At 44.6% G+C, this 25,455-nt stretch overlaps 1 protein-coding gene across 1 annotated transcript in view; it reads left to right on the top strand.

Moving 5' to 3' along the window:
• Positions 1 to 6,037: 6,037 nt before the first annotated feature.
• Tet1 (tet methylcytosine dioxygenase 1) overlaps positions 6,038 to 25,455 on the top strand; it is a 106,340-nt gene continuing 86,922 nt past the window's right edge. The window contains exon 1 of the mRNA XM_010607953.3: positions 6,038 to 8,053. Within this exon, the coding sequence (XP_010606255.1) occupies positions 6,149 to 8,053 (1,905 nt within the window). The 5' untranslated portion in view covers positions 6,038 to 6,148. The remainder of the gene's footprint in view (positions 8,054 to 25,455) is intronic.

The following is a 25,455-nucleotide window of genomic DNA, read 5'->3' as shown; positions in this document are numbered from 1 at the left end:
GTTTAAACATCTTCTGGTTTTCATTTCTTTTTTTAGTTTAATTCCTGGGTTGATGCTTGTAGATTGCTTGTGGCAAGTAGCTTTATTGTCAGTATTCAGAACCCTTAGGAAATGACTACTTCTCAGAGGTATCTTCCAGGTGTGGCTGGTCTTTGGGTTTTGAGTCTGTTGTAAGATCCTGCCTCTTCAATTTATCGGGAATGAGAAGTTTCTGCCTCCTTGGCCCAAGTCCCAGTTCTTTGGTATTGGCCTATAATATTTTTAATGACCTGTAGGCAATCTCAGTCTAGGCTTACCAGGAAGAACAACTGATTAGAACAGTTATGTCACCTTGGCTAAAGTGGTACAATCAGCAATATCAATAGGATCAAACGCAACCTAGAAAATGACAAACTGTGGTAACTATCAATTTGCCACATTTAACCATCTGAACTGGATTCATATATAACAATATCTAGAATGAACTAGAAATTTGAATGTAATAAATAAATGGCAATTTTACCATAAGGAGAGAAGATTTAGAAGGTGTGAGGGGGGAAAAACAGAGAGGTAGAAGAGTTTTGAAGAAAGGCTAGAGGACAAAGGAAGATCATACAAACTTTGGGAAATCAGTGAAGAAGATGAGGGAAAGAGGAAGAAGAGGAGGAGTAGGAGGAGGAGAAGGGAAAAAAGAACAGAAGAAAATAATGAAAAAACTAGAAACCATGTAACCATGTTCACACTCATGTAAAAACAAGAACAAATGATCAATAAAAAAATAGAACAAGAACAAAAACCAGAAAAGAGGAAATAAAAGAAGAAATAAGGAAAAGAAGAAAAAAAAAGTCCAATTCAAGGTGTATCCCTGCTGTCAGTGGTAGACATGGTGGACAGGCAGAGTGTAGATCTGAGCTGTTTAATCTCAGCGAGCTAACTGTTGATCTGTAGTGGAGTAGTGGATAACGGTAGCAAGCGAGGACCTTCAGTTCCACTGAAGTTCAGGCTAGTTTCTGGTTATCAGGCTGGAACTGGGTTTGTTGAATCCATGTGCCTCCTACCGGCTTGAACTCCACTCCCTGGCCTCCGGGTGACTTGAACTCACGGCTCCATGACACCGGGAGCCACTAGATGGATTCAACCTCTAGCTGTTCTGGGTTCTTAGCTCAGTTGGCCCTTCTTCAGGATGGCTACCGGGCAATCACTCTCCCGGTTAACATTTGAACCAAAAAAATTCACCGTTTACTGTAGTCCTCTGTGTCCACTGCTCCATTCCACTGGTAACTTTCTCTGTGAAGGCCTCTGGGCTTTGCCAGTAGTCACCATTGGTCTGCGTGATTGACCCACCCTTCCCGTGGTGTGGGACCAGGGTGAGGCAAAGTGCCACCGACCACCTCCCTGGTTTGTTGAAGTCTCTCTCTTGGCTCTCCCCATGACTTCAGTTCTCTCCAGATCCTTCCTGCGTCCTGAGGAGCCACTTCCCTCCTTTTCCTCACTCTGCTACATTCTATCTAATGTCTGGACACTAAACCCCAGAGAGGCCCTTTCTCTGCTACTCACCAGTCCACTGTCTTCCCAGAAGTCTACCAATAAGAATATTATAAAATGAACCTACCCTATCTTTTCACAAGAGAAAAGATGTGCTAATTTTTAATTTTTAATTTTTATTTTTGTAGAAAGATATTTAATGGGTAAAAACAGGGCGGTATAATTTCAGAATAAAGGAGAGTTGTGAAAATGGCCATACTTCCAAAAGTGTTATAAAGATTCAATGCAATCCTAATTGAAATCCCAAGTGTATATTTCACAGAACTTAAGAAAACAATCCAAAAATTCATCTGGAACCAGAAGAGACCTAGAATAGAAAAAGCCATTCTAGGCAACAGAGACATGACAGGGGTTATCACAATTCCCAACTTGATACTACACTACAATGCCACTGTGATTAAGGTACTGGTAAAGAAACATACCCAAAGAGGGCCAGGGATTTAGCTCAGCGGTTTGGTGGCCTGCCTTGCAAGCACAAGGACATGAATGAGTTCAATCCCCTGTACCAAGGGGGCGCGGGGTGGGGGGGTGGAGAAACATACCCAAGGATCAATGGAATAGTTGCAGAAACAACACCAGACATATTCAACTACCACATCTTTGACAAAGGAGCCAACCATCCTCACTGGAAGAAAGATAGCCTCTTTAATAAATGGTGTTGGGAAAACTGGATTTCAACGTGGCAAAGATTAAAACTAGATCCCTATCTTTCACCACACACTAAACTAAAACCCAAGTGGATTAAAGATCTAACTATCAAAACAGAAACACTTCTTACTTTCTTACTTCTTACTTACAGAAACAGTAAAGTTACTGGAAAATAAATCAGGCAGAACTCTCGAAGACATTGGCATAAGAAAAGACTTTATGAACAAATTCTTAGCAGCACAAGAACTTGCACAAAGAATCAATAACTGGGATCTTATATTAAAAAGTTTCTGTAGTGCAAGAGAAACCACCAACAGAGCTAAGAGGCAACCTACAATGTGGGAAAAAAAATTTTACCAGCTGCTCCTCAAAGGATTACTATCTAGAATATATAAAGAACTCCAAAAATTCAAACCCACAGAAAACAAAGACCTAATTAAAAAATGAGCATCTGAGCCGAGCATGGTGGCACATGTTTGTAATCCCATCACTCAGGAGGCTGAGGCAGGAGAATTGCTGTGAGTTCAAGACCAGCCTGGACTATATAGTGAGTTCCAGGTCAGTCTCAAGTATATAGTGAGACCCTGTCTCAAAAAACAAAACAAAACAAAAAACAAAAACAAAAAAACCCAAGTAAAAGCTGCACATAAATATATGGAAAAACGTTCAACATCACTGGTCATTCAAGAGATGTGGATGAAAACAACAGAGATTCCACCTCACTGCAGAAAGAATGGCTGCTATCAAGAAATCAACCAATAGCCAGGTGTGGTGGCACACTCCTGTAATCCCAGCACTCGTGAGGCTGAGGCAGGAAGATTACTGTGAGTTCGAGACCAGCCTGGGCTACACAGTGAGTTCCAGGTCAGTCTCAACTACATAGTGAGATCCTATCTCAAAAACAAAACAAAACAAACAAACAAACAAGAAATCAACCAATAACATGCTGGTGGGGCTGTGGAAAGAAAGGAACTCTTCTCCATTGTTGGTGGGAGTGCAGACTGGTGCAATCACTGTGAAAATCAGTATGGAGATACCTCAAAGAACTAGAATTAGAGATCCCATTTGACCCAGCCATCCCTCTGCTGCATATCTTCCCAAAAGAATTAAAAGAATCATACCACAGTGATATATGCTCACCCAGGTTTATAGCTGTACAGTTTGTAATAGCTAAAACTCGGAAACGAGCCAAATGCCTATCAACTGGAGACTGGTTAAAGATGTGGTTCTTCTATGAAATGGAGTACTATCCAGGCATAAAGAATGAGAAACTAGAGACATTTATAGCTAAATGGATTCACATTGAGGCTATACTCCTAAGTGAAATACATAGGACACACTTGAGTAAAAACTGAATAGTTTCTCTGTTGTGAAAAACTAAAAGCATAAATAAGGTCCACATGGTATAACTGATAGTGTGAAATAGGAAGAAAATGGCTAAAGGGGAAGTGGTAAGGAAAGGGGAAAGGAAATAAGGGAAAAGTGTGAAAAAAGGAAAAGGAAACAAAGTCATTGTAAATAGGGAAGAGTGAAAGGGGTGAGTGGAGGGCAGGGGCATGGGGAAAAAATGAGAACCAGGATATGTCATGTAAAGGTACAAGATCCCAGTGATAAATGTAACTGTATTGTTCGCTAGCGATAAACTTAAGGGGGGAAAAAAAGAATAAAGGAGAGTTATTTAAAATGAATAAATTTGGCTTTATAAAACAAAAACTCCCTTACATCTAATTTTTTCCTCATTGTGATGACCTTACACATGGGCACAGTCCAATTTAGAGTCCGATCCCCCCTCCCCCATCCTACTGGGGGTCGAACTCAGGACCTTGTGCTTTCGAGGCAGGCAGTGTCACCACTGAGCTAAATCCCAGGCCCAGAGTCATGATTTTCTTACACTGGGCTCCCCCCATGCCCTAGTGCTGGGGATCAAACCCAGAGGCCTTCACACTGAGCTATACTCAAAATCATTTTTAAAAAATTTTTGATAGGGTTTCCCTAAGTTGTTGAGCTGCCCAGGCTGGGTTTAAGTTTGTGATCCTCCTGCCTCAGTCTCCCAAGTGCTGGGATTCCAGGTGTGTGACACCATGCCATTCTTGCTTGCAGCCTCATCTTTTTGTTTTGTTTTGTTTGAGACAGGGTCTTGCTAGGTAGTCCAGGCTGGCCTTGAACTCACGGTTTTCCTTCTCCCCTTGGCCTTTGAAGTGCTGGGATTACCATGCCCTTCCTGGTGATGGCTCTCGCTTCTGTTCAACCTTCTTTCATTTCTCTTTTTACTTGCTTTTCTTTGAATATGTGCTTCACCATTCTAATCTTGTTTTCTCTTTAATTCAATTTCCTTGCATAGATATTCATCATGAGACTGCTGAGGCCTTTGGTAGATCTGGCATTTTACCATAAAACCATTAGGCTTTAGCTTCTTGGGTCAAAGAGGACATCAATTCCGAGTGTGGGCAGTTTCTACCACCATCCCTTCCTTATATGTAATAGACTACATGTAGAGGTGCTTGTTGGGCCTGTGAGTTTCATTTGTAATATGATTTCCTAATAGTGACCCTGGAATTTTTGTTTTTGTTTTTGTTTTCTTTTGGTAACTGGGATTGAACTTGGGTCCTTGTGCTTGTGAGGCAGGTGGCAGAACCACTGAGCTAAGTCCGTGGCCCAACCCTGGAGATTTTTGCCACCTGTGGATGTGTGAAAAGGTCAAAGCTTGTGGGCTATTAATTGGAATCTAGCTTTAATAGTGGATCTCCAAGTGGGGCATGGTGTTGCAAATTCCATAATCTTGGCACTTGGGAGGCTGAAGGAGGAGGATTGCAAGTTTGAGCCCAGCCTGAGCAATATAGTGAGGTCTTATCTCTAAGACTAGGGTATGCAGCCAGAGTAATGCGTGGCCCTGGGTTAAATCCTCAGTACTGGTGAGAGACAGACAGAAAGAGAGACAGACAGAGACAGACAGACAGAAGGAAACTATCTAGGGAATCCAGTTTCTTGGACTACTTAAGTCCTCTCCTCTGGCTTTACCAGCTTTGTTGTTAAGCACATCCTGCTTAGGCTGTGCCAGGAGGTATTTAGGAAAAAGAGTAAGAGATACTTTTTAAAGTGTCTTTTATCATTTTTTCTTTTTGTCACTAACACACAATACCTACATCCACAATTTCAAAGAGGAGAGGTTTACTTTGTACATGGTTTCAGGGGATTCGGTCCATGGTGGCTTCCAGGCAGGAACTTCATGGCGGCCAGGAAGTAGAGCAGGGGAACAGCACCACATACAGTACCCAGGGCTGTGCCTCTGTGACCCAGCCAGACACACGCAGGAACATGCTCTTTAATTTGCTAGGTATTTCTTCATCCAGTAAGGCTGACATCAGGATCAATGATCAACAGTATCTGAAGATTCAAGTTTTGAAGCACATATATCTACAGATGCTGTATTTAATATAGAGACACTATCATGCTTACCTTATTCTTAGAACTTTATCATCTGAGTTGGTTGGTGTAGTAATTAAAGGAATGTGATAGTGAATCCAAGTTTTAAAAATTCTTCAGCTCGGCATGGTATTACAGACCTGTCATTCCAATACTCTAGGAGAACCTGTCTCAAAAAAGAAAGGAAGAGGGCCGTGGATTTAGCTCAGTGGCACTGCGCTTGCTTTGCAAAGTCGTCCTTAGTGTGAGGTCCTGAGTTCTATCCCCTGTACCCAGGGGGAAAAAAAGAAATCCTACTTATTTTTATGTTTATCATATTTTTCTTTTGCAGCACATTTCTGAGTTTCTTCATTTTAATCAGTAGTAAATACTTTATTTCAAGTGGAATATGCATGAGACTTAACTTCCAATGTTTTTTGTTGCTGTCATTTCAGACCGAGACCTTGTGTGACCGAGATTGGCAATCTATCCAGATTCTCCTCTGAAGCGAGACTTTCCAAAGGACCAATGACTCTGTTTCCTGCGCCCTTGCAGTTCTTCCTACTGTGTAGCTATGTCGCGATCTCGCCATGCAAGGCCTTCCAGGTTAGTCAGGAAGGAAGACATAAACAAAAAGAAAAACAGCCAAGTGAAGAAGCCAGCCAAGCCAGCCAACAAAGATGTGATATTGGTCAAGCCCGCGAACCCTGGGAAGCTAAAGCAATTAATTCAAGAAAGAGATGGTAAGAAGAAAACGGAAGCCAAACCTCCAATGCCAACCAGAAGCCTTCTGACCCGAGCTGGCGCAGCCCGCATGAATTTGGATCGGACCGAGGTTCTGTTCCAGAACCCAGAGTCCCTAACTTGCAATGGCTTTACGATGGCTCTCCGCAGTACCTCTCTTAGCAGGCGGCTCTCCCAGCCCCCAGTGGTCACAGCCAAACCCAAGAAAGTCCCACCTTCCAAGAGTTCAGAAAAGCAACGTGAGTGTGCATATAAGGTACTTCCGGGCATAGGAGTCAAGCATTCAGAAAATGACCGAGTCCCAAACCCAGACCCGCCAGTCCCCCTTGATACAGAGAATGTAATTGGTGTACAAAATGTGTCTTTAGGTAATGGTGAGAGTCCAGAGACAACCCAGCCTTGGTCTCAAACCACAGAGGAGTCCAAAATCAGTGTCCCCACACCCACGTCCCCAGCAGGTGAAATCCTGTCTGGCTTGCTGGAAAGGTCACATTGTGGTGAAGGGCTCCTCTCTGAACGGATACCAAATGATACCCGCCAGTCCTCATGCACGTTTCCTCAGGACACCCTGTGTGCTCCTTTCTCCCAAAGAGCAGCCACCGAAGTTACCTCTCCCAGAAACCCTAACATTCAGTTAGAAGACTTGGGGTCACGAGTACAATCTCTAAAGCTGATCGATTCTAGCCCCGATCCTGTCCGAAGTGAGCAGAATAGCTGCCCGTCCTCTGCTTTTAATCAAGGTGTGCTTGAACAGGACCTCAGAAGCTGCTTGTCTATCTACCCCTCGGCCCTAATAAAGTTCCTCCTGGCAGGCTCAGAGCCACAAACCTTTGGTGCTCAACCCCATCCCCAAGAGGCCCTCAAAGCCACTCCGGTTCAAGAGGGAGCTCCTGACCCCACCTCTGTCCTGGGACCCCCCTTCAGGGCTATCCCACATCAGTGGGAATTTCCTGGTGCTAACCCACTTCCTGGGGTGGCCCCAGGCCCCCCACAGATTCCTGGTGCTACTTCAGTCCAAAGAGAGGTCTTTGGTGCTATCCTCAACCAACAAGAAGCCCTTGGTGCAGGTGCTGGTGCTGGTTCTGGTGCTGCCGCTGGCCCAGACCTGGTTGCCTTCCTTCCCCCGGTCCCGAATACAATCGCTCCGAATAATGCTCTCCTGCAGTGGCCTGAGCCCCTGAGTGCTGTCACCTATGGCCATGAGGTGCAGGGTGCTGTGCCGATCTTGCCCTTGGGCCCACAACAAGCTCCTGAGCCCTCATCAGGCTCAGAGTTGAGCTCAGCACCTCCGGTAATAGCTGCAAGCAATGTTGAGACAGAGGAGCAAGTTCACCTGGGCCTTCAGGCAGCTGCCACTCGGAGTGTCCCTGTGGCCCTGGGGAGAGGACTTCCCCAGGCTCCGCCGGGCACTGTCCAGCTCTCCCAGGCCGGTCCTGGCACCATGGGAAGTCAGAGTCCCCACGTCAGCGTGAGAAGCTCTGCTGATGTCGACCCCACAGCGGCATCCACGACAGGGTCCCTCACCGGTGCTGCTGCCGCCTCTTCCTATACCACCCTCCTGCCCACTTTGGAGAAGAAGAAAAGGAAGCGCTGTGGGGTCTGTGGCCCTTGCCAGCAGAAGACCAACTGTGGCGAATGCACTTACTGCAAGAACAGAAAGAACAGCCATCAGATCTGCAAGAAGAGGAAGTGCGAGGAGCTGAAGAAGAAGCCGTCAGTCCTGGTGCCTTTGGAGGTGAGTCCCAAGGGCCAGGGAGTCCCTCAGAGCTTGGAAGGGGGCGTGTGCGGAGGCCGTGCTCGTGCTCTATGGTGGCAACATGCTGTTGCCTTAGCCGTAGGAATCCGGGGCTGCCTGAAGGACTTGTGCAGTGATGACTTGGCTGTCTTTTAGAATTGGTCCCAGAAAATGAGAACATACAATTTTTCCATTCTAGGATTCAATAGAGACACAGGAAAATTGTATTTCCACTGCCTCCTTTTGGCTAGTTGCTTGTCTTTTGTGTGTATGTGGGGGGATATGGATTTATTTTTTTCTTTTCAAGAGTTTTATAGCTTTAGCTCTAACATTTAGATTCTGGACCCATTTAATTTCTGTATGAAGTGTGTGAATCTCAATCCAACAAGAAAAACCAAAGTAAACCAGGTAGGATGATGCACGACTATATAGTCCAGCTCCCTGGAAGGCTAAGACAAGAAGATCGCGAGTTGGAGGCAAGCCTGGAGAAGCAGGCGTGATGGCTAGGAGTAGAACTCAGTTTGAAGGACCTGTGTTCAATCCCTGGTTCCACAATAGACAGCCATCTCTCCTGCTCCCTCGGGATATGGGCCAAAGAGAACCCAAGCCTTCCAGCTTTCCTTCCAGGGGCTTTATCTTTTTCCTTCCTGTTTTCCATCACCCGTTTCTCGGTACACTCCCCAGTGTGTTGCAGGAGCTATCAGCAAAGATGGTAACTCAGAAAAGAAGCTGGGGGATATGGATTTAAAATTTAAGGGTTGAGCATATCACTTAACTCTTTTAAAGCCTGGCCAGGGACCTGGAAAAAAACCCAACCTCAAACTCCTTACTTTTTTTTTTTTTTTTTTTTTTGGTACCTGGGATTGTACTTGGGTCCTTGTGCTTGCAAGGCAGGAGGCGGAACCACTGAGCTAAATCCCCGGCCTAACTCCTTACTTTTGAAAGGGTAAAATTGTCTGCACCCTTAGTCTTGAGACTTTGCCTGGACTCGTGCCTGAGATACAGATTTCATCTCAGCTTTCCGAAGGTGTTTGTACCTGTTGTGCATGTTTCATGGGGCCTCTGTGGGCTAAATGAAAATGGCTCGTAAACTCCAGTGGGCTGTAAACATCAGTTCTTATATTATTTATGAACCTAAGATAGTAAAGGTATCAGTTGATTTAGAAAGATTTTATGGAACTTGGTTAAAACTCAAACTGCTGCATATCAGACTTCAAATGTTTGTCAATTGTAGAGTGCAACGTTTTATGATTTTTACTGTTTTTGCAATAGGGTCTCAATCTGTAGTTCAGGCTGTCCTTGAACTCCTGGTGATCCTTCCTGCCTCAGCGTCCCTCATTCTGGGATTCTAGGCATGCACTGCCACACCCTGCTAGTGTTTTATGATTTTTAGAATAGATGAAATTGTGTTTAGCTCACATACTGTGAATACAGGTACTGTAGAATGGGTTGACTAGAAAGTATGACAGCTCTTGTGGTGGCATTTGCCTATAATCATCAATATTCGGAAGCCAAGGCAGGAGGATTACAAGTTTGGGCAATTTAGTGAGACTCTAACTCCAAATAAAAAAGGTTGAGGGTATGCCTCAGTGTGATTGTCCCTGGGGACTGCGGGGGGGCTATTGTCAACTTTAATTCAATCAACCTTTTCCATTTCTCACTCGACTTAAACTATTGGTCCCCCCCCAAATATGCCAATTTCCTGTTTGATTAGGCCTCTGCAAACAAACCATCAGATGTTAACCAATCCTGTACTTATGGGCATTTAAAGGGTTTCTAAAAATACGTGATTACAAGCTTTGCTGCAAGGAATAATCTTCCTTTACCCGCGTCCCTTCCCTCTCGGGGGAGTAGAACAGATGTGGCCCATTACTGAACCATTACGAATATGTGGGACACTTGGTAGCAGTAACTGTAGAGAGAGGCCTCCCTTATAAGCTACTGACTTGTACCCTTGCTAGCTGACATCATTACCAAAACTCTGACTCCAATGGGATGCAAACACTCTTGTTCTCTTCTTTCTCAAACCTGCTTCCCCTCTTGCATTGCCTGTTAGGGTCAAGGACTTCGCATATATGTGGTCACCCCAGATAGTAAAGTCAGTCAGTCCTTCTCTCAGCCAGCCAGATTCCCATGGCTACAAGATTTGAGCATGCTCACATCTCCATCCCTTTGACCAGTGCTCTGGTTGAGACCTTTATCAATTGTTGGTACAATTTCAGTGTTCAATTTATTACCAACAGGTTTTTTGAGACAGGGTATCACTATGTTCACTGTGTGGCCCAGGCTGGCCTCAAACACATAGTGATCCTCCTGCCTCAGCTTCCTGAGTATTGGGATTATAGGCATATATGTATGGCATCATGCTTGCCAAATTTGTTTGTTTGTTTCTTTTGAGAGAGGGTCTCACTAGTTTGCCCAGGATAGACTTGATCTTGCAACCCTCCTGCATCAGCTTGCCGGGTGCCACTGTGCCCAGCTTTCATCATTTCTCCTCCTCCTCCTCTTCCTCCTCCTCCTCCCCCTCCCCCCCCTTTCCTTTTCCTTCTCCTCCTCCTTTTTTGGTACTGGGATCAAAGTCAGGACCTTGTGCTTGCCAGTTTGGCAGTGTGCCACTGAGCTACATCCTCAGCCCCTCTTCTGATTATTAATTAGCTTTAAATGCTAAGGAAAAGCTTTTCTTATTTATTTTCTCATTTATCTTTCAGTATGAGCTCATGAATTTTTATTATACTCAATGGATTATAATCCTATATTCACTTGATTTTGTTTGGAGGGGAAGGTGGTAGGGTTAGAACCCAAGGCCTTTCAAATGCTAAGCATGCTCTATACCAGCCCTCTTGTTATTTAGTTTAATGCTCTAATTATCTCAAATTTGGCCAGGAAGGAACTTCAACTTTTTGTTTTTTTCCTTTCTGGAATGGGGATTGAGCTCCAGGAGCACCGAGCTACATCCCAACCACTCCCTCCCTAAGCCGCCACATCTGGCTTCAACCATTCCCTGAGTAATCTTCTGGCGCAAGTGTTCTTTCTGTTGAAAATGTTTGTGTCCTTCCTGTACCGCCCCAGACCTGAGTCTGCCGTCTGTCCGGGGAAAGTTGCTTTTTTTTAAAGTGGAGAACAATGGTGATAGGCATGATGATCGACACTGCCATGTCCTTGTGTTCAAAGTTAACTTGTGTTCAGAGTTACTTGTTCTCTCTCTCTCTCTTCATTTCTTCTCTCGCTTCTTCTTATCCCTGCCACCTCATCCCTCAAAAGATCCTAAAACATGTATTTAGCTGTCGCTGTCCTGGACTCAGGAGGTGGACTGACTGCCCTCCTGGCAGGGCCTGGACAGGCTGGGGGCGTGGTCTCTGAGGGAAGTGCATTCTGGGAAAGCAAGGATCAACTCTATAGTCCCTTGTTCCTGTGCTTTGTTGTTGTAGTTTGGGCTTATGAGAATCATCAGTAGTGTTTATAGTTATCCATCGTCATTGCAGTATAATATTCCACTGTGTATATATAGCTATTCTTCCTTTTTTTTTTTGTACTGGGGATCGAACTCGGGTCCTTGCACTGGTGAGGCAGGCGGCAAAACCACTGAGCTAAATCCCCAGCCCAGTAGTCTTTATTTAAAAAATCTATTTATTTCTTTTTCAGTACTGGAGATAGAATTTAGGACCTTGGACCTTGCACTTGCGAGGCAGGCGGCAGAACCACTAAGCTAAATCCTCAGCCCCCAAAAATATTTATTCTTAATGACAGGTCCTATAAGTCTCTTGGTGAACATATATGTGTATGCTACTGCATATATTCCTTGGAGAGGAATTGCTGAATCCTAAATATGTAGATGTTCAGCTTCTGTAGATACTATTGAACTGTTGGGGTTGTTCCAATCAGACTTCCTTTAGTGGCGGAAGAGAGCTCCGCAGCAGAGGCACGCACTTAGAATGAGCACCGACCTGCTTCAACCCCCAGCACCCAAAATAGCCCTCCTGGGACTCTGCCTGTGATATGGTCAAGCTGTGGATTAAATGGGAGAGATTGGCATTAATTCTGTATGAATCTTCTACCACACGACCATTGCACCTCTTTACTGTTTATTAATATAAGTCCCCCTGCCTTCTGGGGAGTAAAATGAAAGCCTTGGGCCTGGTAGCTAATGGCTCTTCCACACAGCTATAACCCAGCCGTATTTTTTTTTTTTTTTTTTTGGTACCGGGGATTGAACTCTGGTCCTTATACTTGCAAGGCAGGTGCTGGAACCACTGAATCCTGGTCCCTAGCCCAGCCATTTTTATGTAAATCTTAGAGAATTTTGTTTTTCCTTTGTGACACTGAGGATTAGACCAGGGACACCCTAACACTGAGCTAGATTCCCAGCCCTTTAAAAAAAAAAGTGTTGTTTTTTTTTTGGCGGGGGGTTGCTCTTTTGGACAGGATCTCAATAAATTGCCATGGCTGGGTTTAAACTTGAGCTCCTCCTGACCCAGCCTCCCAGAGTGCTGGAATAACAGACATGCAGCACCATGCCTGTCTAGCATTGTTTTACAGAAAATAAGATTTATCTTCCATGCTTAACTCAGCTTACCATTCTCTTTGTATCTCAAAAGTACTGAAAATTAAAACTTCTATCACTTTTTTCCCCCAGTACTGGGGAAGAGCTTTCTGGGCAAGCTCTCCACCACTGAGCTACATCCCCAACTGTTTTTATTTTATTTTGAGATAAGAACTTCTTAAATTGCCCAGGCTGCCTCTAAATCTCATTCTCCGAGTAGCCAAGGTTATAGGCTGTTGTGCTATACCTGGGCTTGTCTACCTTATAGTGGTTTAGGAATTTGCTTTTGACTAGTGCATTCCTCATGTATATTTGTAATTTTGAGACATATGTTCTACTATGTTTTTTTATTATTGTTTTGTTTTGTTGTTTGTTTGTTTTTTTGAGACAGGGTTAGTTATACCCCTAGGTTTACCCCTTTTTTAATTAAGACAGGGTCTTGCTATATATTTCAGGCTGGTGTTGAACTCACTATATAGCTCAGGCTAGTCTCAGGTTTGTGGGAATTCTCCTGCCTCAGCCTCTCAAGCGCTGAGAGTACAGGCTTACACTACCACACCCTGCTCAAGTGGGTTTTTTCCTATCTTCTTAACTCATGGAAATTTCACCAGAAAAATAGTATTAATAGGCAGTTCGTATTTGAAAATCTGAACATTAAGGAGTGTTAATTGATGCCAGTTGAATCGCTACCCGCCTGCTCTTGGTAGCAGTCCAGCTCTGGAGCTGTCCTTTGCCGTTGGTGACACGCTCATTTTATTCATCTTCCCCCTTTCTCTGGGAGTTGGGGGTGAGCCTTGTCTTCCTTGGCCTCTGCTACCTCAGTGTTTTCTAGCAGCTGGGTCTCACTGCGGTATGTGTGGCTATGGAATGTTTTTGCTTCCAACTCCAGCGACTGCAGGTGGACGTTACGAGTCTTCAGTGCCTTTAAGGAACCTCCTTGGGTCACTGCTGAGGCTTGAGGAGCACACTGCACCTCAACCTGGACAAGCGTAGGAAAAGCCTTTCAGCGCGCAGTGCACATGCGTGTGAACCCCGTGCGTCTGTCTGCCGAGTGGCGCTGATTTTCCCTCTGTGCTGCGCAATTGAGCATGCAGGCCAGGCAAGCGCTGTGCCACCGAGCACGTCCCTAGATATTATGCTGAGCTGGGCTGATTCCGATGTGTGGGTATGATTCCTCGAACCTCACCCTGGTAGGGAAATACCTACGCATTTGTATATGGCTACTTATCCTAGAAGAAAAATGTACCAAACTGGCCAACATATTTCATCTCTTGTCAGCGCAGTGCAAGTTATACCATTACAATGAGCGCCCTGATATAGTACATTGTTTTTTATTTATTTATTTATTTATTTTTTTTTTTGAGACGGGCTCACTATGCAGTTCAGACTGGCCTTGAACTCACTATGTAGCCCAGGCTGGCTGTGAACTCTCAGCAATCCTCCTGCCTCAGCCTCCAGATTACTGGGTATTACAAGTGTGCACCACCATCCCCAGCCATATGTTTACATTTCAATGGAGCTTAACTCCGGATCTCTCCCTTTAGTCCGTCTATTGTTTTTGCTGTTTTTTTGTTTATTTGAGACAGTCTTGCTATGTAGTTCAGGCTGGCCTCAAACCTATGTAGCTGGGGCTGGCTGGCCTCGAACTCATGGTGATCCTCTTGCTTCAGCCTCCTGAGTGCTGGGATTATAGGCGTGCGCCACCACATCTGGCTCACCTATTGGTTTTTTGTTGTGCAGTAGTGGTCTAAGAGCTGATGGTGTCGAAGCTGCAAAAGTGAGTCTCCAGCATTTGTGGGCGAAAGACAGAAGGAAGGGTCTTATGCTTTTGCATGGTCACACTGAAATAAGCACAGCTAGCAAATGGATCACACCACTCTGGTGGACAATTCAGCAAATTACCTGGATAAAGAGAATCGGCATCCAAGTGCTGACTATCCAGAAGGTGTTGGTTGATTATCATCAGCTTTTCATGCCTGCTGTGAATGCAGCAGAAAAGAAATCTTGCCTTTCTTCTGATTTAATTGTGTTCACATGGCTATGGAGTCACTGTCTTTAAAAGGCCATGGTGTTCTGCCAAGAAAGCATATGCCTGGTGACTCCAGCACTCAGGAAGCTGAGGCAGGAGGATCGCCAGAGTGGAGTCACTGTCTTTAAAAGGCCATGGTGTTCTCCTGCCAAGAAAGCATATGCCTGGTGACTCCAGCACTCAGGAAGCTGAGGCAGGAGGATCGCCAGTGAAACAAACAGAGAGCAGTGATGATAAGTGGCATGCTTAAGTTACTCCCACACGGCTGGGGATTTAGCTCAGTGGTTCTGCCGCCTGCCTTGCAAGCACAAGGATCCACGTTCTATCCCTGGTATCAAAAAAAAAAAAAAAAGTAGTTACTCCCACACCCCAAATCCATGATTTAGGAGATGCTGACAAGTGTTTGCTGAAGAAGCGATTTAAATTTTAATAAAAATACAAAATTTAGCCAATTATCACATACCAACATCTGCTAAAGAAACAACAAACAAAAAACCAACTGCACTGTACTGTAGTCAATCCATTTCACAGCATATATGTCAGCATCTGGTACCCCAAAACAACATCATGGGGATTATTCCACACATAGCACATTTTTCAAGTATCAAAGCTAAGCTGGTGGCAATGGCCCACACCTGTAACCCCAGCACTTGGGAGGCTTAGGCAGGAAGATTGCTGTGAGTCTGAGTTCAGCCTGGGCTCCATAATGAGCTCAAGGCCATACTGAAATACAAACCGAGATCCTGTCTCAAAAAAAGAGGTGCCAAAGCTAGTAGAATCATAGGCTATCTGTAGAAGAAATTCAAGTGGAAAAGGTTTTGGGGAAGGTACAGCGTTTTTAAAGTATGTGGAAAGGACCTGGGGATGGGGACAGGGGAGTAAAATGATTACGATGTGATGTGTGTGTGTTAGTTCTCCAAGAGGAGTGCAATTATTATGTAACACAAACATGCACTAGTATAAAGAAGACACTTTTTAAAAAATGAAAGGCTGAAAGTGTAGCTTCTGGGTGAGTGCTTGCGGAGGGCTCTGGGTTCAACCTTTAACACCACAAATAATTACAATAGATAAATAAATCCTGGGGAAAGCTATATGCCTATCTGTGCTGCTTTAGGGTTTTTTTGTTTGTCTGTTTTTGAGACAGTGTCTTGCTATTTAGCCCACGCTGAACTCTTCCGCAGTTCTCCTGCCTCACCCTCTCAAGTGCTGGGGTTACAGCCATGCACTACCATGCCTGGCGCTTAAAATTTCTGCCATGTGCATTTGTAATAATCAGTTAGAGCAAGATGCAAAGTTTGGGAAGCTCCACATTCTCAGAAGGGGAGCTGGGGACATAGCTCAGTGGCTGAGCACTTGCCTTTGCCTGGGGAGGCTGCTGCCCTGAGTTTGAGCCCCAGCACTGGGAGAGAAATAAAATAAAACAAAAAACTCAAGAATGCAAGCTCAAAATCTCATGTTTTTGGGCAGTCAATCCTAGAAGGTTATGTACAAAAACCAAATGTTGGGAATACTTATATATGAGGATTCAAGTTTTAGGATTGAAGAGGGGTATAATATAAAATATATGTCTTTAATTCTTTGTTTTGTTTTGTTTTTTTGTACCAGGGATCGAACTAGAGACCTTGCGGTTGCGAGGCAGGTGACAGAACCACTGAGCCAAATCCCTGGCCCTCTGTCTCTAAATTTTTGTTCAAATGTTTCTAGAATATGTGACACCTCCCCACCCCCCCATACCAGGGATCAAACTCAGGGCCTTGCGCTTGCAAGGCAGGCATGGCACCACTGAGCTAAATCCCAGTCCTTTTGTTCAAATCTTTGTATGTAGGTGGAAGTTTTACACAATGACCATTGTTATTTATTTATTTTTTAATGACAGAGGGTGGAGGGGAAGGGGGAAGAAAGAGAACTAAAAAACTGAAATGTTAGGTGTGTGTACCAATTCTCCACAACCGCATATAATCATTCTGTATGGCAAACGGGTACTAATAAAAACAATATTGGGCCAGGGATCTAGCTCAGTGGCAACTTGCCTGCCTCACAAGTGCAAGGCCCTAAGTTCAATCCCTGTTACTGCAAAAATAAAAATAAATAAGTGAATAAAAACAAAAACTTTTTAAATGACAAAACAAATTGGGCAAGGTGGCATAACCCACCTACTTGAGGCTGAGGCAAGAGAATCTCAAATTTCCAGGTAACTTAGTGAGACCCAGTATCAAAATAAAAGAAATTGGTTTTGCCTCCTACCTTGCAAGTGCAAGGGCCCGAGTTCAATCCCCAGTACCAAATAATAATAATAATAATAACAACAACAAAATAAAAGTCTTGGCCACTGTGCTCTCTCTTTCATGGTTTCCAGCTCTTACCCCATAGTGTGCTTTTCCTAGATTTCTTGAGGGGGTACTGGGAATCAAACTCAGGACCATGCCCCTGCCAGGCAGGAGTGGTGCTACTGAGCTAAATTCCCCAGCCCTACTTTTAATAAATGTAAAACCTTGCTTAAAATAAAAAAAATAATTTTTTTTTTTGTATCAGGGATTGAACTCGGGACCTTGCACTTGCAAGGCAGGTAGAGGCACCACTGAGCTAAATCCCCAGCCCTAAAAAAGTGTTTTTAAGTGTGCTGGGGGTGTAGGTAAAGATTCCCTGGGTTCAATCCCCAGTATGGGGTGTGGGAATGAATGAATCAATGGATGTACATATTATATGTTCAGGATAATATAATTTGCATTACAGAAAATTTAGAAGTAGGAAAAAGTAAACCCTGATTCTATCACTTATAAGCCACCAAAGTGAATGTATTGACCTATTTTTCTTCCAGTATATTTTCTGGATTTGCAAAACAACATAGTTGAAGTCAAATGCAGTAATTTTTTTTCACTCAATGTATCAGTGTTTTTTTTCCACATAATTAGAAATTTGCAAAGGCTTTCTAAAATGCCTTCATAAGGGTGGGGTGGGGGGCTCAGGGGTATTAGTGCTTGCCTACTTTTGAGAGGCCCTGGTTTGAGTCTCAGTTCTGCAAGAAAGACAAGAAAGAAGTCTGTTTAATATTTCTTTAGGTTACTGAATATAACTCACTGAATTATTTGTTGCTGAATGCTTAAGTTTATTACAGTGTGCTAGATGGTAGTGGACTGCATTTCTGTGTGTTTCCATTTAAGTACAATTTGTTTTTTTATTTTGGTCTTTTGAGACTAGGTCTCACTGTGGAGTTCAGGTTGGCCTTGAACTCACTAGGTAGCTCAGGCTGGCCTCAAACTTGTAGTCATCCTCTTGCCTCTGCTTCCTGAGGGCTAGGATTATAGGTGTGCACCACCTCACCTCATGGTTGCTTTTGAGACAGAATCAAATTATGTTCAGGCTGGTCTTGAACCCACTCTACAGCTCAGGCTGGCTTTGAACTTGCAGTGATCCTCCTGCCTCAGCCTCCCATGCTGGGCTCTCCTTTTAGTAAACTTGAAGGCCCTCACCTCTCAGAGGTGGTGGGTGAGCCAGTATTTGAGCAAATCTGAGTAATGACTGGACAGCAGCCAAATCAGATTAGGTATCTAGTGTATTTTTAGCTACCATGGAAAATCAGAATTTTTAAATTGCCAATATTATATTAGTGCTTTGGTCCTGCTGAACTTTCCACGTTCTTGGTTGCTGTACAGCAATTTTAGAGCTAACTTGAACCATACCGTGCATGATGCCAACCCCAGTCTGTCACATAGTGTTTTACAGGCCGTAAGAACACAAGCCTGGGAACTGGCATGGTGGCGCACACCTGTGGTCCTGGTGCTCAGGACACTGAGAAGCGAGAATCACTTGAGACCCAGCCTCGTGGGCTCGCCTGTGCCACACAGTGAGGCTCCTGTCTCCTGAGAACCAAACAAACAAAACCAAGTTAGAGGGTTGAACCCAGGGCCTCCACACTGAGCTACATCCCCAGCCTTTTCTTATTTTCATTCTGAGAGGGGGGAGTCTCATTAAGTCACTAAATTTTCTGACTTGAGCAGTCTTCCTGCCTCAGCCTCTCAGAGTGCAGGAATTACAGGCATGTTTTACCCTGACCAGCAGAAGCTCTTGCTCTGCCTAGGCACGGGGCTTCGTCTGCCCGTGTCTCCACTCTCAGGTTGTCTGTGGAGAGACAGTCTGCAGTTCTCCATGGATTTCCGAGGTGGAGGAGTGATCTTCACACCCGCTGCCGAGCTTGCAAGGGCTGCCCACCAGTTCTGTGGTTTGGGAGAAATGGTGACTCTAAGGATTTAGATTTCCCGGTGACCGGCAGTGTGGAAGGATGTCCTTGTGCCATGCTTGGGCAGCAGGGGTGCTGGCGACAAGCACAGACGATTGTACCGGATCTGGGGCCGTGCCGGCTACGTGCAGTCGCTGAAAAGTACTGTGGCAGCTGTGTATTCACCTCATTACTTTCAGCTGTTTGCCTTGTGAGTGCTTTATTGATGCTCATTTTGTTTTTTTGAGGTAGGGTCACACTAGGTAGCCCAGGATGGCCCTCAAATTTGTGACAATCCTCCTGCCTTGGCCTCTCCAGTGCTGGGGTGACGGGTATGCACCCCACATCTGGCTATTTACGCTATTTAGAGAAAAGTAACTGAGGTCCATCCTAGGTGGTGGCCAGGACCACACACCGTTTCTCAGAGTTACGGAAGCCTTTGTCCGGCGGAGGATTAAGAAGCACTATGAATGAATCGGTTTTCTGCCCCCTGTGATGCGGAATTACAGCTGCGGCTTCCATAGAACCAAGCATGTGGCAGGTCTTCCCTTGTCGCTGTGTCATGAGGGTCTGGGGTTTCTGCTGCACTCCAGACATTTACACTCTGCTGCTTATTTTCCTATCATGTTTCACTCGCGGCATCATTTTGTGGCATTTTCTGCTGAGGGGCATAGCAGGGCCTCAGCAGGCGGAAGACAGAGGCTGAGACAGCAGAAGCCCGAGGTTCTGGGTGGCCTGGACTCGGGCGAGGGTCGGAGTGAAGTGAGCTGGCCTGGATGTGTGTGTGTGTGTGTGTGTGTGTGTGTGTGTGTGTGTGTGTCTCTCCTCGGAGTGGGGTTTGTGAATGAGTTAGTTCGGAATTACAGGAAGATTTGTCTACTGCAAAGAGAAATGGAATTACTCTTTGTTTACGTACCCTTATTTTTTAGAGACCCTTCTGATGGGTGCAGTGTGAAGTGTTAACAGATAAAAGCCAGCTGGGTGGACTAGTACACACCTGCAGCCGTACCTCTGCGAAGCTGAGGCAGGAGGATCACAAGACTGAGCCCAGCGTACAGGATTTATCGACTTCGTGAGACCCTGTGTCAAAATAGAGAAGAGCTATGGTTGTGGCTCAGTGCAGAGGCCCTCAGTTCAATTCCCGGTTACCACCAAAAAGAAACAAGGAAAACAAAACTAAACGGTGTTCAAGCTTTTCCTTCCTTTACAAAGAACCAGTAACTAGAGGACGCTATCTTCACTACTAGTGAAGTATATATAATTGCAACAAAATTTAAACCTCTTTTTCTGGCACTGGGAATTGAAGCTGGAAGTGCTATACCATTGGGCTACATCCCCAGCCCTTTTTTATTTTGATTTTTTGTTTTGAGACAGGGTCTCACTCTGTAGCCCAGGCTGGTCTCAAACTGGTGGTGATCCTCCTGCCTCAGCCTCCCTAGTGCTGGGATGACACACATGTGCCATCTTGCCTGGCTTTTTTTTGTTGTTGTTGTTCTGAGATATGTGAGTAAATTGCCTAGGCTGGCCTTGAATTTGTGATTCTCCTGCCTCAGCCTCCCAAGTAGCTGAGATTACAGGCATATACCACCAGACCCAGGGAAACAGATGATTTTATATTTTTTCCCATTCTACCCTCTGGTCTGAGGGTTGAACCTAGAGGCTGGCACATGCTAAACAAATGGCCTACTGTTAAACTATATCCCTTGTTCTCTCTCTCTCTCTCTGTCTTGACAGGGTCTCAGTATGTATGCCAGGCTGGCCTTGAAATCATTATGTAGGCTAGGCTGCCTTGAATTTGCAGTGATACTCCTGCCTCAGCCTCCTGAGTGCTGGGATTGCATGTGTATGTGGTTGAGCCTTTTTAAAAAAAATTTGGGACAGAATCTCACTGAGTTGCCTAGGCTGGCCCCAAATTTTCAATCTTCCTGCCTCAACTGCCCGAATCATTGCACTAGCAATTTTTCTATTTTTCTACTTTTTTCTAGCAGGAGAGTTATTAAAAATAACCAATTCCATTACTGCTGGAAATGACAGTTTGATGTTCTTTTTATTGTTTTATTTATTTGTCATGGTGCTGGGGATCTAGCATGCTGAGAAAGTGCTATACCATTAAGTCATATCCCCAACCTCTATTGTTCTTTCTGTTTTATTTTATTTTGTTTAAAACAGGGTTTCACTTATGCAGTTGAAACTGACCTGGAACTCACTATGTAGCCTAGGCTGGTGTTGAACTCACAACAATCCTTCTGCCTCAGCCTCCCCCATGCTGGGATTACAGGCGTGCACCACCACGCCCAGCTTTCTGTTTTATTTTTTTAAAGACAGGACCCCTCAGTGTAGTCTAGGCTGGCCCTGAACTCACTATGTAGCCCAGATTGGTCTTAAAGTCACCTCCATACCACCACGCCCAGCTAACAGTTGACTTTTTTTCCTCCTTTTGATACTGTGGATCAAATTCAAGACCTTGCAGTTGTGAGGCAGGTGCCACTGAGCTAATTCCCTAGCCCCTTTGACTTCTTTTTTTTTGAGGCAGGGTCTCACTATGTAGTTGAGACTGACCTGGAACTCACTATGTAGCCAAGGCTGGTCTCGAACTCACAGCGATCCTCCTTCCTCACCCTCCCGAGTGCTGGGATTACAGGGGTGCGCCACCACGCCCAGCCTGCCTTCTTAAATGATATCCTGGGCAGAATTAATTGTACAGGAAAGGGAAATATCATTTCATTGTTTATAAATACCTGGTAAGAACATGCAAAGTCATTTATTTTAAGCAACAAGAGCTAAAGTGCTCATTGAGAAAGCAGTCTGAAGTCTTGTAAATCAAGTAGATTTGGGGAGAAACTTTGTTTTCGGTTTCTTTTTTTTTCCTCTCAGAGCTGGCATTTAAACCCTGGGCCCTTGCACATGGTCTTCTGCTGAACCCCACCCCTGTGGGCCCTAAGTTGCATTTCCTTAGTACTCGTTAATAGTATCTATAAAACACTATGACAATTCGTTTAGCTAAACTATTCCTGATAAAGATGGGCAAGGTTTTCACTTAAACCCACACCAGAACACAAGTATAAGTGTGAGCTCCGTGCCCGTCAGATTTCTGTTTCCTGCGGTACTGAGGTTCGAACCTGGGGACTGGCCTATGCACTAAGTGCCCCTCATAGTTGGTGCTAGAAGTGGTCAGTGGGGAAACAGCTCCTGTTTGTTTTCTTGTTGAGGCAAAGCCTATCCCACAATAGCTTTACAAAAAATTTTCTTTTCTATTTTTCATTAGTTCACATTTGCAGTCCATAATGGTTACATTCACCCGTGGGGAGTTGCTACACATGTACACAATGCATCTTAATTCTCAGACACCGTTCCCCTCCTTTTGCTCTCCAACATTGCAAAATCTTCAAAGAATCCCCCTTTGGGCACAGTTTAGAAACTCGTGTCTAGTAGGAATATCAAGGACCATTATGTGTTTTAAATTTTAAGTAAGGAGGTAATGGGATATTGAACAGGTATTTGGATATTAGAAAAATTAAGCCAGGTGTGGTGGTGCACACCTGTAATTCCAGGACTCATAAGGCTGAGGTGGGGAGGGTGAAAGAGTTCCAGGCCAACTTAGTGAGTTCAAGGCCAGCTGAACTACATTATGAGACCCTGTCAGGCTGGGGATTTAGCTCAGTGGCACTGTGCCTGCCTTGCAAGCGCAAGGTCCTGAGTTTGATCCTAGTACCACAAAACAAACAAATTTCATAATGAGACCTTGTCATCCCCACCCTACACCAAGAATCAAACTCAGGACCTTGCGCCTCCAGACAGGCACAGTGCCACTGAGCTAAATCTCCAGCCCTGGGGTTTTGATTTTCATTTTGAGACACTGTGTCTTTAAGTCCCTAAGTTGCTGGGCTTCAATTTGGAGTCCTCCTGCCTCAGCCTCTCCAAGTGCTGCTATTACAAGTGTGTGTTATCCATCACACTGGGGGCTGGACTGAGATCTTGAAGATTTTATGTTCCTAGTGAATGCATCAAGGCTTCATCTAGAACTTGAAGGCAATGGAAGTTTTGCTCTAATTTATTCTGAGTGAAATCTATCACATATACAGATCTGTGCCACTATACCCGGTATAAAAACAAAGTACTTTAAATGTCTCTGCTGGAGCCGTGAAGGGCATGAGACAGCCTTTTTTTATTATTGCCGATTGAAAGTTTAGTCTGTGGCCATACCACCCTGAATGCCTCCGATCTTGTCTGATTGAAAGTTTACAAAAGGGCTGGGGATTTAGCTCAGCGGTTCCCCCATCTGCCTTGCAAGCACAAGGACCTGAGTTCAATCCCTGCTACCAAAAAAAAAAAAAAAAAAAAAAAAGTTTACAAAAGATGGTACTGGGAAATTCTTTCCTTTCTTTTTTGGGGTGTTGGAGACTGAACCTAGGGTCTTGTGCATGGCAGGCAAGTGCTGTACCACTGAGCTACCCCACAGCCCTGTTGTAATTTCTTTACCCAGAGATTGCTGCAAAAGCTGTAAAGATGTAAAAAACCAAACATGATGTGAGAAGGAAAATACAGCAGATTTTCCTGGGAGAGGAGAGTGGCAGATAATGGGAGGGTTTTGTACTTTAGAGGCTATTGTTTTAAAAGGTGAATTATATATAGCCAGGCAAGGGGCTGTGCTCCTGTAATCCCAGCACTCAGGAGGCTGAGGTAGGAGGATTGCTTCAAGTTTGAGACCAGCCTGGGCTACATGCTGAGTTCAAGTCCAGTCTGAACTGCATAGGAAGACCTTGTCTCAAACAAGAAAGAAAGAGGTGCTGGAGATTTAGCTCAGTGGTCCCGCCACATGCCTCAAAAGCACATGGTCCTGAGTTCGGATCCCCGGTACAAGAAAGGAAGGAAGGAAGAAAGAAATTCAATATTCAACACAAGCTGGATCTGATGTCAAAGGACTAATCCCAGCATTCCAAAGCCTGAGGCAGGAGAATTGCTGTTCAAGGCCAGACTGGACTACACAGCGAGACCCTAACTGTAAAAAAGAAAAGAAAATCAAGAGGTCTACACATCCAGTTTCTTGGTTTCTGGATGCTTCTTTCAAAAACAGGATCTAGGGGCTGGGGATTTAGCTCAGTGGTACTACCACCTGTCTCTCACAAGCACAAGGACCCAAGTTCAATCCCTGGTACCAAAAAACCCAAAAAACTAAAACAGGGTCTATTCAATTCACCCTAAATAAGAGAATGGGAATGAGTCTCTTGACATTGAATTTCTCTGCTAGTAATTTCTGTCTCATTTATCTGTTTTGAGACAGTTTCACTGTGTAGTTTTCTGTCTTTCATGTTCGTTTGTTTATTTTTTTTTGTTTGTTTGCTTGTTTTGTCTCAATAGGGTCTCACTATGTAGTTGAGACTGACCCAGAACTCACTATGTAGCCTAGGCTGGTCTTGAACTCATAGTGATCCTCCTGCCAGCCAAGTGCTGGGATTATAAGCGTGCACCACCACAGCAAGCTTGTTTGTTTTGAGACAGTCTCCTGTGTAGTTCAGGCTGGCCTCAAACTCATGGTATTCCTCCTGCCTCAGCCACCCAAGGATCGCGATTACAAGCATGCACCTCTATGCCTGGTTATTTTTTAATTTTTAATTTTGAGACCTGGACTCTTAAATCACTGAGTTGCCCAGGCTGGCCTCCAACTCATGGTGATCCTCTTGCCTCAGATTTCTGAGTTCTGGGATAACAGATGTGTGTGCCACCATGCCTGGCCTCTCTAGTAATTTCTGCTGATTCCATTAAAATTGCTGTCACCTAAGTCTTGGGCTGAGATTAACAATCCCTGACTACAGGCATGGAAACAGGTGGCCACAGGGAGTAGAGGTTAAGATGCATTCAATGTTCCTGCTGGTGTGGATCTTTGTGGTCGCCCTGGTTTGATATGTGGAGCTGAGGTCAGCTCTGTTCACTTTAATTAACCCTGATAAGACGAGCTTTGGCTTTAGTAACTAATTGTACAAAACAGTGCACACAGACCTTAAATACTTTCTTAGGCTGCTGAGTGCAAGTTGTGTGGCTTCCTGAGTGTCTCCCGAGGTACAAAAGCCACCCTCAGCCTAGGATACTGACATCTCACCTGTGTGGACATTCAGTGCCCCTTGCCTGCTAAGCCTAATTTGCTTTATTGGTGCAAGTAACATAAAGATCACACAGATTTGAAATGTAAATAAGCCGGGCGTGGTGGCACACACCTGTAATTCCAGCAGTGGGAGTGGGGGCTGAGGCAGGAGGATCACTGTGAGTTTGAGACCAGCCTGGGCTACATAGTGAGTTCCAGGTCAGTCTCAACTACGTAGTTGAGACCCTGTCTCAAAAAAACACAAAAGAAAGAAAGAAATGTAAATAAATCTTGAGCACTTTAGTAAACATGGAACAATGACCAGGGTGTGGTGGCACATGCACTTGGGAAGCTGAGGCAGGAGGATCACTAAGTTCATGGCCACCCTGGGCTACATAGGGAGACCCTGTTTTAAAAGACTAAAGAAAAAAGGGGCGGGGGAGAGAGCAAAGACAAAGGAAAAAAGTTTGCTTTGAGGAATGTCAGCTCTTGTACATATATGGCTAGTGGGAATTTTTTTTTTTTTTTTTTTTTTTTT

This window comes from Fukomys damarensis, unplaced genomic scaffold (assembly GCF_012274545.1).
Source record: "Fukomys damarensis isolate Sample0158 unplaced genomic scaffold, DMR_v1.0_HiC HiC_scaffold_20, whole genome shotgun sequence".
NCBI classification, from domain to species: Eukaryota; Metazoa; Chordata; class Mammalia; order Rodentia; family Bathyergidae; genus Fukomys; species Fukomys damarensis.
This window is presented reverse-complemented; position numbering and strand designations above follow the sequence as displayed.